The 12909-nt window shown below is 43.7% G+C and overlaps 1 protein-coding gene across 5 annotated transcripts in view; it reads left to right on the forward strand.

The window, feature by feature from the left end:
* DNAH10 (dynein axonemal heavy chain 10) overlaps positions 1-12909 on the forward strand; it is a 107674-nt gene that overhangs the window by 83913 nt on the left and 10852 nt on the right. For 4 of the 5 annotated variants that reach the window (XM_028711210.2, XM_028711206.2, XM_028711207.2 and 1 more), the window contains 10 exons: positions 1582-1799; positions 3309-3530; positions 4672-4819; positions 6600-6879; positions 7807-8036; positions 9888-10161; positions 11229-11333; positions 11805-11959; positions 12227-12381; positions 12524-12707. In XM_028711210.2, the coding sequence (XP_028567043.2) occupies positions 1582-1799; positions 3309-3530; positions 4672-4819; positions 6600-6879; positions 7807-8036; positions 9888-10161; positions 11229-11333; positions 11805-11959; positions 12227-12381; positions 12524-12707 (1971 nt within the window). Of the gene's footprint in view, positions 1-1581; positions 1800-3308; positions 3531-4671; positions 4820-6599; positions 6880-7806; positions 8037-9887; positions 10162-11228; positions 11334-11804; positions 11960-12226; positions 12382-12523; positions 12708-12909 lie in introns of those variants that run through there. The other variant, XR_003704238.2, reaches the window with a different exon arrangement.

Genomic DNA, 12909 nt, shown 5'->3' on the forward strand with positions numbered 1-12909 from the left:
GTTGGATTTTTCATAGAATCATAGAATTGTAGGGTTGGAAGGGACCACGAGGGTCGTCTAGTCCAACCCCCTGCAATTCAGGAATCTTTTGCCCAACATGGGGCCCAAACCCACAACCCTGAGGTTAAGAGTCTCCTGCTCTGTTGCCTATGTTGAGAGCTTTAGTCACACATTACATCTAGCATGGTGCTCTTTTGAGGGGATTACCAGAAGCTACATATCCAAAGAGTTTTGAAAAATGTTTTAGGGACTATACCACCATAGCTAAAGGGTGAAACATGTCTTCTTTTTCATCTTCACCACAAACATGTGTTTATTTTATACCAATTTACTTGCCATACTTTCTCTCAGAGAAGCCTGGGAATTGTTGTTTGGTGAGGATGTTGAGAATTTCTGTTAGAGATCCTTTTCCTTGTCTCGCTTGCCTTCTTTTCATGGTGCTCTGAAATGCCTATTGTTACTGGCCGCCCCAATCTCTTTTTGAGTGATGGAAAATTCCAGAGATCTAGACACTTAATCAGGGTTTGTATTTCTGTTGGATAATTAGGCATAAGGAAGACTGTAGTGTCTTTATGATTTATTGTTCACTTACACATATTTATAGCTAAGTCTTGATGGAAAGAAGGTTCCAAGCATCACATCTCAAGAGAGGCTTGTTCCCCATACCAGCACAGCATTGGATTCAAAGACAACCAAAACACCATCTTTGTGTCTCCTCCACACAGCTTCTCTCTCTGTCAGTCTGCATGGCACCTGGTCCTACCTTTCTAGTTTCCCAAAACTTTTGCTAAAACATAACCTAATCCCCATGCAAAAGGACACTTTCTGTGGTGACATCACACCTCTTGTAACCTGGGCAACCTCCCCCTCACAACTCTGCTATTGCCTTTTGCTACCTAACACACAGCTGAGGGATGGAACTCAACCCCCCTTCTTGTCTGAGACTGCCCCAACTTTCGTCAGTGTAATGACTCTGCCACCACCTGTTTTGTTCTTTGATAGCACCTCTCTCAGCTAATCTCCTGAGGAAGCTGTCTTGACTTATGCCTTAGGCCTTGCTAAATCCACTGATCCAACCTCACATTTACTAATTTCAGAAATAATGGGGAGAACCTGGCACCAAGGAATTTTAGGGGACCCTTTCCCCCTGCAAAGCCATAACAATATTTTATGGATTACATTAATCTATTGTTGTTGTGAAATGCATGCTGCAGTTTGTCCTGTGATTTAGCAACCCTGCACCAGTTTTTCAGTGATGGGCAGATAGAAGATCAGATGTTTTAAAAAGAGATGCTGCCCATGATTCCTTCTGAGCTTGCTATGCTAGTGAAGCAGCCTCCCCCCAAACTCCACATCCTGCTATTTTCATGCCATTCCAGCTGTACGGACAGCTCACCTGGAAGAGGCAGGCATCAAAGTGCTGAAAGTTGGAGAAACTATTGGATGTGGTCAGGGGCAGATTGTCCCCATGGAAATCAGCTGGGCCTTGAATGTTTGCAAAGCTTTTCGAAGTGGGCTGATGGTTGAGGGCTGCTGTATGTTTGAGCTGCCGCCTCATTCAGCTGTTTGTCCTCCACACAGGTGGCCAGACTGGAACGGAATTTCTTCTTAAGTAAACGTGAACTGGAGAAGATCCAGAATGAGCTGACAGCCATCCAGAATGAGCTGAAAGCTCTGGGAGATAAGTACGAGGCAGCCATAAGGGAAAAACAGCAGCTTCAGGAAGAAGCTGAACTTATGGAACGGCGTCTTATTGCGGCTGACAAACTTATCTCAGGATTGGGATCTGAAAATATAAGGCAAGTGAGGCTTCTCTGAAGGGGCCAAGTACATTATAGTCAGCACCAGAAGTTCTCTATTGAATGTTTAGAGTGGAAATTGGAGGGGAGGTTTAGCAACACCTCTTTGCATATTTTGGGGGAGGGAAAATATCTAGTAAATCTGTAGAACTGCAGCCTACTAAAGAAACAGTTTTCTCTCTCCATGTTTTCTTAGGAATGGGGAGGTATTTCATCAAGTCTACCTTTAAAGGTGAGACTACCTAATCAGCCTTTCCAAAAAAGCATGTAAAACAAAACACAGCCACCTTCAAAATTTGCATTTATTTGAATTTTGCAATGCAGCTCTCCAGCCAACCACTCTGCACAAAAATACTTATAGTAGGGCAATGTGTGTATAGGAATGCATATATTTGTGAAAATAACATACAAAAATGCATTAGAGGAAATTTTAAATGTGTATATCAGGCAAAATTTCATGCAAAAATGTGTTTATTAGGAGAGGTTTGCTGATGAATTTTCTTGAGGACTTTTAAAAAAAATTCACAAACTGCTGTGGAAGTATGGAGAAATAGGGAGAAACTAAAACTGACAGATTCAATCATCCCTAATATGTTGTCTGTAGTTGTTGATTTCAAATATAGTTCTGCTATTGTCACAAGTGGTGCCTTTTGGTGTCTATTGGTCACTTGGCAGCTGCCATTTCCCCCATAATGTCTCCCTGCCCCATTTTTATTCAATAAGCCAGGAGAAGATGGTGTTAATGATGGAGGAAATGATACCTGCAGTTCTCCACAATCATCATAGTTCCTACACAGTGGTAGAAATGACACCCTGATGCATGTTACTGAAATTTCTCTCTCAACCAGACAGGATTGCCAAAATGGCTTCCCAAATTTGTCATCCTAAAATAGGGGAGTTTTACCTTAGCTGTGCCAGCGACTACATAGATTGCTGTTTCTAGCTGCACAGCTTGTAGAAGCTGCCTACAATTCACCCCTGCTACACAAGCTGTCTCCTACCATGGAGAAACCTATCCTGAAGATAGGTTGTTTTTTTCCTGCTTGTTCAACTAGTTAAGCCATGTCAGTCAATCAATGCAGATTTGTTAAGTTTTTTCCTGAACCTCTCAGTGACTTTTGATGACATCAACCATGGTATCTTTCTGGGTTGTCTTGCTGGGCTGGGCTAGCCTTTGAGTCTTTCCTGAGAAAATGGACTCAGTGGTTGGTGCGAAGGGATTTTTGCTTTGCCTTGTGGTCTTTGGTGCTGCACATTCTGTTCTGTTCCCACACTTTTTAATATCAGCATGAAACTAATGGAGGAAGCATTCCAGAATTGTGGGTTGCAGTGTCACCCAATAGTGGCTGGCAGGGTGGGTTGGGCTGCGTTGCTCTCCCAGTAAGTGTTCCTGCTGCTTACCGCGAGGGGCAAGGCAACAGGGATCTTGGTATGGTGCAGTCTTCGTTGGATTAATTCAGTTATTATGAATCTACTAGAGGAGCTCTGTTTTCCTTCATTTTTGGCCAGGTGGATGAATGATTTGGAAGAATTAAAGAAACGACAAGTGAAACTGTTGGGAGACTGTCTGCTGTGTGCCGCCTTCCTGAGCTACGAAGGTGCCTTTACCTGGGAGTTTCGTGACGAGATGATTAAGGAAGTTTGGCAATCAGATATCCATGAGCGAGATATTCCTCTCAGCAAGCCTTTCAGATTAGAAAACCTGCTGACTGATGATGTTGAGATTAGCAGGTAGGGATGGGCCTCTTCTTTTTATGTCTCAGTTTTAACATCTCTGTGGTTTCCACAGGATCTTCCTGCCAATGAGCTTCAGAGCCAAACCACCTTTCAGTTGATGATTTGCTCCCTCCACAGCATATTACGCATCCTTTCATTCAGCAGCTGTTTTGTCCCCCTGACTAGAGTCCCTAGGGTCCCTTGTGCCATTGGCAAGGAGCTGTATTGACACCGCTCTCCAGAAAAAAAATCACTTCACCACAATAGCCACATTAGAAATTACTACATTTTACGTGATCCAAGTATTCAAAGCATCTGGAGGGAGGGAGGGTGAGGTGAGGACAAAATGGGGGGAGGGGAATTGCATGTCTTTGTAGCATAGTGCACTCACAGTGATTTCAAAACAGACAATTAGGGTGAAGTTGGCAGTGAAGCTTTTGCTTAACTGATCCCAACAAACCGTTTCCAAAACAGGGTGACTAAGGGTCTTCAAGCATGGCAGTTTAAATTGGGCCTTTGTGGCAGTTTTAGTTTGGTGAAGGAAGGACCCTAGGGAGTGTGCATCTCTCTGTGTGTAACCCCACTTTCTAATAAGCACTTCTCCACTCCTTTCCCTTCTCTCTTCATCATCTGGGACTGGGGATGCAAATGGGAGAGGCGTCCAGGGTCTTCTGGACTCAACCCAGCTGGCTGGTCCTCTCAGGCTCTCAGGGCTGCTGCTTCCTGGCACACAATTCAGCTTGATGGAAGCTATGGATGGGGAGGGGAGCCAAGCCTGCCAAGGCTGCAGAAAGGCAGGCTGGCCAAATGGTGAAGCCCAAACAACAAATCGGGGAGGGTGGGAAAGGGAGCCAAGCAGCAGATGGGAGAGGGTTCATTGTGGGCTCCATCCTTCAAGAGACGCTAAACACTTCCCTGAAAGAGAAGGAAGGTGGGCTGTGCAAAGGCGAAAGGACCAAAGCTCAGAGGCATACCACACACAGTGATTTCTGGGTGATTTTTGTGCTTCCTCAGGGCCTATGGTTTCACCAACTCTGAGGTACGTCTCTGCCCCTGACATAGCTCAAGCACACACAAACATTCACACTTATTTTTTCAGCTGACGGGTTCTCTTTTGCCATACAAAAATGTCTTCCCTTGATTGCTCTAATTTCAGGTGGGGGTCTCAAGGTCTACCTCCTGATGAGCTCTCAGTTCAAAATGGCATTCTCACCACTCGGGCCAGCCGTTTCCCGCTATGTATTGACCCACAGCAACAAGCGTTAAATTGGATCAAGAGGAAAGAAGAAAGAAATAACCTCAGGGTAAGGCTAATTTTTTCACTTAAAAGGAAATTATACAGCTTAAAATCTTTCCATATTACTGGAAATTGGCTAGTGAACCACCCTGGAGAATAAGGGACAGGCTGATTAAGGCCAACAGAACACTTTAAGGTAGACTTAGAAGAGGGATCATTACCCAGCAGCCATGGGCACCAGGTGGGTGGCCTAGGGCATTCTTAATTTTAGAAAACAAATTTTAGACTATTTCATTTTTGGTGTGTGTGCGCTTCCTGGTGCTGGGGAATGTTCTCTGTTGTTATTAGACAGCAACAGCATTGTTGTGGGCGGGGGCGGGGGCAGGAAGTAAACAATGACTGCATTGTCTCTCATTTTCTTTTATGCCATGCCCCCACCCCATGACATCCATTTTGTGCTGACCTATGCTCCCATGGCAGCCATTTTGTTACTGGTGCCTGCAGTATTTTGCAGAATGTGCCTGCTAATCCCAAAAAGTTGGTGGCCCCTGACCTAGAACTTCAAGGTAGGTTCAAATACATGGATGGAGCTCAGTACTAGCTGACTCTTACTGATGTAGTGGATCCCACCTCTGTATACAGATTGCAGTGGATCCAAACTACATACGCTAAAATAACCACCACAGGTTATCTTTCTGGATTTTGTCTGAGGGAAATCTTAGATATGTGGAGACTCAGTCAGAAGTTGAACAAATAAGAAAGATTTATTATATAGAATAAAGTGGATAAAACAAAGGATGTATCAGGAAGTAATGTTCTTTCAGGAAACAGTTAACCTATTAATAAGTATACTAAATCTAATGGATGTTGCAAGCTTCTAAAAAAAGTAGTAAACACACAGTTTCTTTCAAACTTCAGTTGCTTAAGTTCAGTTATTACACTTCAGATAGTTGTTACAGGTTTCCAGACGAGATGGGAAATGCTCAGCTTATATGGAGTTATTTTACTTCCGTTCCTTAAGTTTAATTACTTCAGTGATACAGCTTAATACTTTGGTTCATTTACAAGCTTCATACACAGCTTCCTTCACAGCTTAGTACTTTAGTTCCTACAGAAGGTGGTACTTTTTGTCAGTTATCCAACCTTTTAGCAATCACACTCCCAAGTTATTCCAAATGAGCTTCTCTTTCTAGAAGATCTCTCCTTCCCTGACTGGAATGAGACCCAAGGAGACTGTGTCCTCACAGCTTCTACTTCTCCTGGCTCAAACTCAGCCTGAATACTCTCACAAAACCTTAAACAATGTCTTCCAATCTAACCTCAGAGAATCCTTTCTCTAGCTTGAGATATTTTCCTCAGAGTGGATGTTCCTATCCAGAACCAACTCTCTCTCCTCTCTCCCTCCAGCTCTCTCTTAAACCATCCCTATCTCAGAAACTGCCCCTTTTATTCTCCCACCCAAAGTGCTGCTCCACCCCCCTCTGACTGGCTGTCTTGGTAGCCAATTAGAGAGAGGCTCCAGCTCTCTGGCAGAATTCTGAGGCATTGCATCACCAGACTCTGGTCTGACTCTGCTGTCCGTCACACAGGGACCTGCCTCAGGTTTCTCAATAAGCTGTGTTGTATTGTTGGAGTGGAGGATGTCAAATGATTGGGCCTATTTGAAGTTTACTTCAGATGTTTGGCCTATGCTTAATTTTTCTGTCAAATGAAATAAAAATATGCAGTTGCAGAGAGCATAACCTTTCAGTTTTAAAATGCTGAAATAGGACTTAGGAGATGAAGCGGTGCATTAAGCAATTTAACTACTCACCATGCACATATATCCATATCTCATTATTTCTCAGATGGCTTCCTTCAATGATCCTGATTTCCTTAAGCAACTTGAAATGGCCATAAAATATGGGAATCCTTTCTTGTTCCATGATGTTGATGAATACATTGACCCTGTGATTGATAATGTATTAGAAAAGAACATAAAATGTGCCCAGGGCCGAACATTCATCGTTCTTGGAGACAAGGAGGTTGACTATGATGCCAATTTCAAGCTGTATCTGAACACCAAACTATCCAATCCTAAATATTCACCATCAGTGTTTGGCAAAGCCATGGTCATCAACTACACAGGTGAGCAAATTAATCGGGCTGGCAATCAGTCCAGAATTTTTCTACCCACCCACTGGATTATGAGTTGTCCCTGGTTGTACTCTTTCAGCAAAGATCTATAACCTTCACCAATCTAGACACCTTGTAGTCAGGTGGGATATTCACAGCAGAATTAGATGGATGTAGATTCTACTTTGTTGACCTAAAGTTGTGAATATTCAAAGTTCAAGAGCTGAAGTTAAGCAACGCTAGGATAATGATAGAAGCATTCCAGGGTAAATTAACTCATGTCCTTGGATGTGGCCTTTCTGATCATTTAGCAATCAGCCATTCCACCTGAGGCATTTGAAGAAGCTGCAGGTGGCTCTTCTGAGTTTTCCTGTTGTTTATTTGCTGCCTTGGAGCCATGCGTGGAAAGGTGAGATACAAGATTTACACCTCATCTTTCTTCCATGGCACTCAGTCTGGCAAACATGGGCTTCCCTGAGAGTCTCCAATGGAGACACTGCCCCAGGGCGGACCTTGCAGCGTCAGACCATTCCTGGGAGAGCCTCCATTCCCAAGGCATTCTCAACTCTCAAATTGTGCAGTAGATATGAAACCTTGCTATGTAACTTTTACTGTTGGGTCAACCTTTTTTGGCGGGGGAATCTTCATGGAGTTTAGTGGGAACTGATGAAAAGTTGGCCCTAGGTTTATTCATCTCAGTCTTTGGAACCAATGCAGTAACTACCAACAAAGCTACTTGATTGATCAAACAGTACTCATGAGAATGTAAGAAGAGCCCTGCTCTTTCCCACAGTGACCACAGGGAAAGTCTGCAAGCAAAATATAACTTGTGGCACCTTTGACCTTATTAAGAGATTTCTAACTGTCATCTTAAAGTTGAGTGAAAGTAATTTTGGAAAACTAACCTTGTGTTAAGTGACCTTGTTAAATTCCTTCCAGTTACTCTGAAAGGTTTAGAAGACCAGCTACTAAGCGTTATTGTAGGATTTGAAAGGCGTGAACTGGAAGAGCAGAGAGAACATCTCATCCAGGAAACGAGTGAAAACAAGAATTTGTTGAAGGATCTGGAAGACTCCCTCCTTCGTGAATTGGCAACTTCCACTGGGAATATGTTGGACAATGTAGACTTGGTGCATACTCTGGAGGAGACAAAGTCCAAAGCTACCGAGGTAGGGGCAATGTGCGTAGTCCATCAGAGGGCTGTTTTCCTTTCTCTGGGCCCCACTTTCATAGTATTGTCTCCTTCAGTTCAGGTAGGGATGGACCGAACGACATGAAGCTGTTTTCTGTCGTCATTCTGAGTCCTTGGGTCCTGGAGCTGTAGCCAGGATGCACGGTGCGATGCTGTGTTGCCTGTGGTGGCTGTGTGCAGTGCACGGCAGACAGCTCAGCAGGATCCCACCTTTGTTGCCAGTGAAATATACTCGGAGTCCTGTAGTGATCATTCTCTTTATTGCAGCTTATAAAACAGTGATTGAATTGCCCCCCAAACCTCAGGCTTTTATATACATTATTTACACAATGAGTCCCGTCTGATTGGCTGATTCTGCTTCCCTCCTGGAGCCTGATTGGTCTCTTCCTGCAAGCCAATCAGTTGTTGCATTCTAGGATCCTACTTGCCTATTGTTCTAGGATCCAAGCTTAGTACATAACAGTGAGACTCAGGCAGGAGCAAAGAATTGTGAGAGGTAGACCGTTTCTGCTCAGTCCCCCCCCGCCCCTTGTCTAGGATGGAGCAGTTGGGCTCTCTCTGCTCTCACTTTTTGTTGCCTTTTTGTTCTTAGTTACTTAGTAATCTTCCTCTTCCTTAGTTCTTTGTTAGCTATTTTTCCTGTCTTTGTTACTGTTTGGTGTCTGTCCTTTTATGTGTCCTCCACTGAGGTAAAAAAACACACACACCAAAAAACACTTGTCCCCCTGCTAAACATCTTTCCCTATTCTATGTTCAGTGTTTTACTTCTATTTTTCCATTAATTTGTTAATTTTGATCTTTATTTCTTGTTGCTGGCTGTTGCCTTTTTCTTCAACTTTTTTTGCGTTGTGCATTGCCTCCTGCAAGCGACCACATGCTGCTTCCCTAACAGCCGCTCTGCACCTTCCCCTCAGTGTCTTTGTGACCCTTTATTCAGGGCATTGGCTTTTCTTCAAGAATTGCTGCTTCTGGGGGAAAAACAAGAAAGAAAGAGAAACAAAATAAGTTTTAACTCCTTTTTCTCTTGTCTACTTCAGCGGCGCAAAGGAGAACTGTCAGTTGCCCTGTCTCCTTCACCAGCACAAAGGGCTATTGGGACACGTTTTGCCTGCAATAATATTTGAATCAGCAGTCTGCTTCAGTGGCTCAATTTCCTCCCACTACATGTTGATGGTGTCCTTAGAGTCTCTGCAAGGCTTGGGTGCTGGGGGGAGGTAGGCCTTGTGTTTAATTCAGTTTTAGATTTTTGTCACAATGCTGCTGCTTGGCCAGTCTGAAAAACTGAGGAGAAACAGTCTACCTCCCACAATTCTTTGCTCCTGCCTGAGTCTCGTGCAAGAGGAACAGCCCATTCTAAATACTTCACCATCCACCTAATAAATTTACTATTCAGGTAAGACCAATCGTCCTATTTCTTGCATATGCAGTTAAAGAGTTGGAAAGATATAATATCAAACCCCGGAAATCCATTACTGGACTAGATGGACCAACAAGTTGGCTCTGTATAAAGCAGCTCACATTCAAGGCTACATAGTCTAGGGAACAATATTTGAGGTGTGGGGAATGGATTTAGGACACCTTCACTTGTTTCATTTACCCTACATATCCATGCAAGAAACACTGTTTTAGCGCTATGTCTGAAGTACAGTGCAGATCTTTTTTCAAACGAGGTACATGGATTACATGTTTACTCATTACGATGATCAACTGCAGTACATCAGAATATTTTATTCCCACTGCCCCTAATATTGTTTAGATTTCCTCATGCTAGTGGGTTCAATTCAGCCTTTGCAACAGATTCAAATTCTTACTTCTTTGTGCAAAATAGGTATCTGAGAAACTCAAGCTGGCTGAAAAAACAGCAGCAGATATTGACAGACTACGAGACGGTTACCGTGCAGCTGCCAAGAGAGGTGCCATCTTGTTCTTTGTGCTGTCCGAGATGGCCCTTGTCAACACAATGTACCAGTACTCCTTGACTGCCTTCTTGGATGTTTTTGGTCTCTCTCTTCGGAAATCAATACCTGACACCATTGTTGCAAAGAGGTTGCGGAACATCATGGACACGTTGACATTTAATGTATACAACTATGGTTGCACAGGTTGGTGTGACTGAAACCTCCCTATAGGCAGAAAGTATTATGGGAAGCATCTTTGGTGCAGTGCAAAATGGTGTCCATTCTACATTTGATTTTCATGAAATACATTCCTCCTCCCTTCAGGTTTCTCTGGTGCAGTGCAAATTCCTTGGCCCTGCACTGTCACCTGAATAATGCGGGCTGGTCTTGGGGAGGTATGGCATAAAAATCCTCCTTAGTGCCCAGGAAAATTTGTGTGATCATCAAGCTTTTCCTGAAAATAGATAGTGTTAGGGTTGGATGATCAGATCAGCAAACTGATACAGAAAAGGATTCCCCAGGGGTGTAGGCTAAGGACTTTGTGGAGAAGTAGACAATAGCTTGAGAAATGCCAGCCAAAGCAACTGCAAAGTTGTCCTGGCAAGGTTCCATTACATGGGCCTCAATATATGATTGGCCAATCAGGATCCCTCTCTTTGACAGTCATGCAGGGGATTGTATCCAATGTTAGTCCTGCTCAGAGTAGGTCCATTGTTTGCAACTTGGGTGCAATGATTTCAGTGGATCTACTCTGGTTGGATACACTGGGCTATACAGACACCGGGGTCCTGCTCACAGAGTCACTTCTGTAGAATGTGCTTGGCAGCCCTTTAGAATTACAGTTTTCAAAAGGGTCCATCTCCATATAATCCTTTTCTATATCATTTCGTCTGCTGAGGAATTCCTGGGCATCAACCATGAATTCCCTCTGGTGTATGTTTTAGCATGTACACTCATTTAACGTCAGGCTTCCTCACCATGTCTCTACATCAGCAGAGAGTCTGTGCGGTGTGAAACTCACCCAGCACTGCTCTTTCTGGTTGTGCATTGCAGAGGCAGGTGTGAACTGATGGGCAAGTGATCTTTCAGCACAGCTCACTGATCTTCTGAGGGAGGGTCTCCTAATAAGATTCTAAGGCATCAGTTACCTCAGTCCCAGAATTCAGAATGCCTGCGTTCAACCCTTCTGTGTGCTGTCATTTTGTGGATCAGAATCATAGTCCATCTGGGCTTGCATTTAATAATGGAAGCTATTGGGGTTTCATTCACAGGCCTGTTTGAGAAGCACAAGTTACTCTTCTCCTTTAACATGACAATCAAGATTGAGCAAGCTGATCACAGAGTCCCTCAGGAAGAACTGGATTTCTTTTTAAAAGGTAGCCAAATACTTCCCAGAACTCAATGCAGATACAGTATTGCTGGATACAAAAGTGTTTTGTTGTCTAGCCAGACTTTTTGTCAATTGTCTATCCTGACTTTTCGTCAGTCTTTTTATTTATTTATTGGCTTGGATTTCTGGTCCTTATTATCCATTAGGATGGAAACCTTTTTATAGATTTTGTTAATGCAGAGGTGAGACTTGACAAAGGTGCAGTTCCATGAGCTTTTGTAGGACCGCCTACATTGTAAAGCCCCTTTCAGTAAGTCTACATAATTGAAAGTACTCTTTCCAGCTATGTGAGGTTCTCCATTTCGGGTGATTTTTCTCTTACATGAGGCAGGAAAGTGAACAATTAAATTCTTCAACATATTAATGAAATATATTTGCCATTCAGACGAGTGAATTTCTAAAACCTGTCTCCTTATCTATGGATTGTGGTGCTCACATTTTTCTGTCCTGTTTCAAGGCAATATTTCTTTGGAGAAGAGTGCCCGAAAGAAGCCATGTGCCTGGCTTTCTGATCAAGGCTGGGAGGATGTAATCCGTGTCTCTGAACTGTTCCCAGAAGAATTTGGATCTCTTGCATCCGATTTGGAGGATAATCCAGATGAGTGGAAAGCTGTGAGCAAGATTCTCCATACTGAATGGTCAAGCTGGAGTATTGGGGGTGGGGCCTCTGTCTGTTCCTTGTGCCTGGCTTTTGAGCGGGCAATACCAGGTTCAAGATGTATTGCCTTCAGGCCAGATTCAGCTGCACCCAAGCTGACCTTTGTGGAAGGGTAGTAGGGGTCATGGAGCGATTTTCAGAACCCCTAGTAATTTTCTCCTCCTTTAAGTAGGAAAATCAAATGCTCATGGAATACTGACTTAACCTCTCATTTTTACCAGTGGTATGATATTGATGCTCTGGAACAAACCCCATATCCCATGCACTATGGAAGCAGTCTCAGTGACTTCCAGAAATTGCTGCTTTTGCGTTGCTTCCGAGTGGACCGTGTCTATCGCGCAGTGACTGATTATGTTACTGTCACCATGGGTGTGAAGTAAGTGCTGCTCTTTCCCTCCTTTTTAAAAAAATAGTATTTTACTGTACAAAGTGTGAGCCCTGGGTCATCATCACAACTAGATAAAGTCCCCATTCCCCATGAATCTTTCACTTGTGTTCCCTTTCTCCTTCCTCCCCAGATATGTTCAGCCTCCAGTGATCAGCTTTGAAGCCATCTTTGAGCAGAGCACCCCAAATTCACCCATTGTTTTCATTCTAAGTCCTGGCTCTGACCCTGCCAGTGACCTGATGAAACTAGCAGATCGGACAGGTTTTGGAGGGAACCGACTCAAGTTCCTGGCTATGGGACAAGGGCAGGAGAAGGCAAGTTTGATATGAAACCTCAAGTCAGCAGGCTTCCCCTCCTTGGTGCATGTAGACATGCTTACTGCATTGGTGGGGTAGGAGTTGGTTAGCTCCTCCCACTTGCTCTAGAGGCAGGGCTAATGCAAATTAAGTTTCATATTCATGCTGAGGAGGCCCCTACCAGTCCTACCTGATCAGAAACAGGGTGCGTCCTCTCCAG

This window comes from Podarcis muralis, chromosome 16 (assembly GCF_964188315.1).
Source record: "Podarcis muralis chromosome 16, rPodMur119.hap1.1, whole genome shotgun sequence".
Taxonomy (NCBI): Eukaryota; Metazoa; Chordata; class Lepidosauria; order Squamata; family Lacertidae; genus Podarcis; species Podarcis muralis.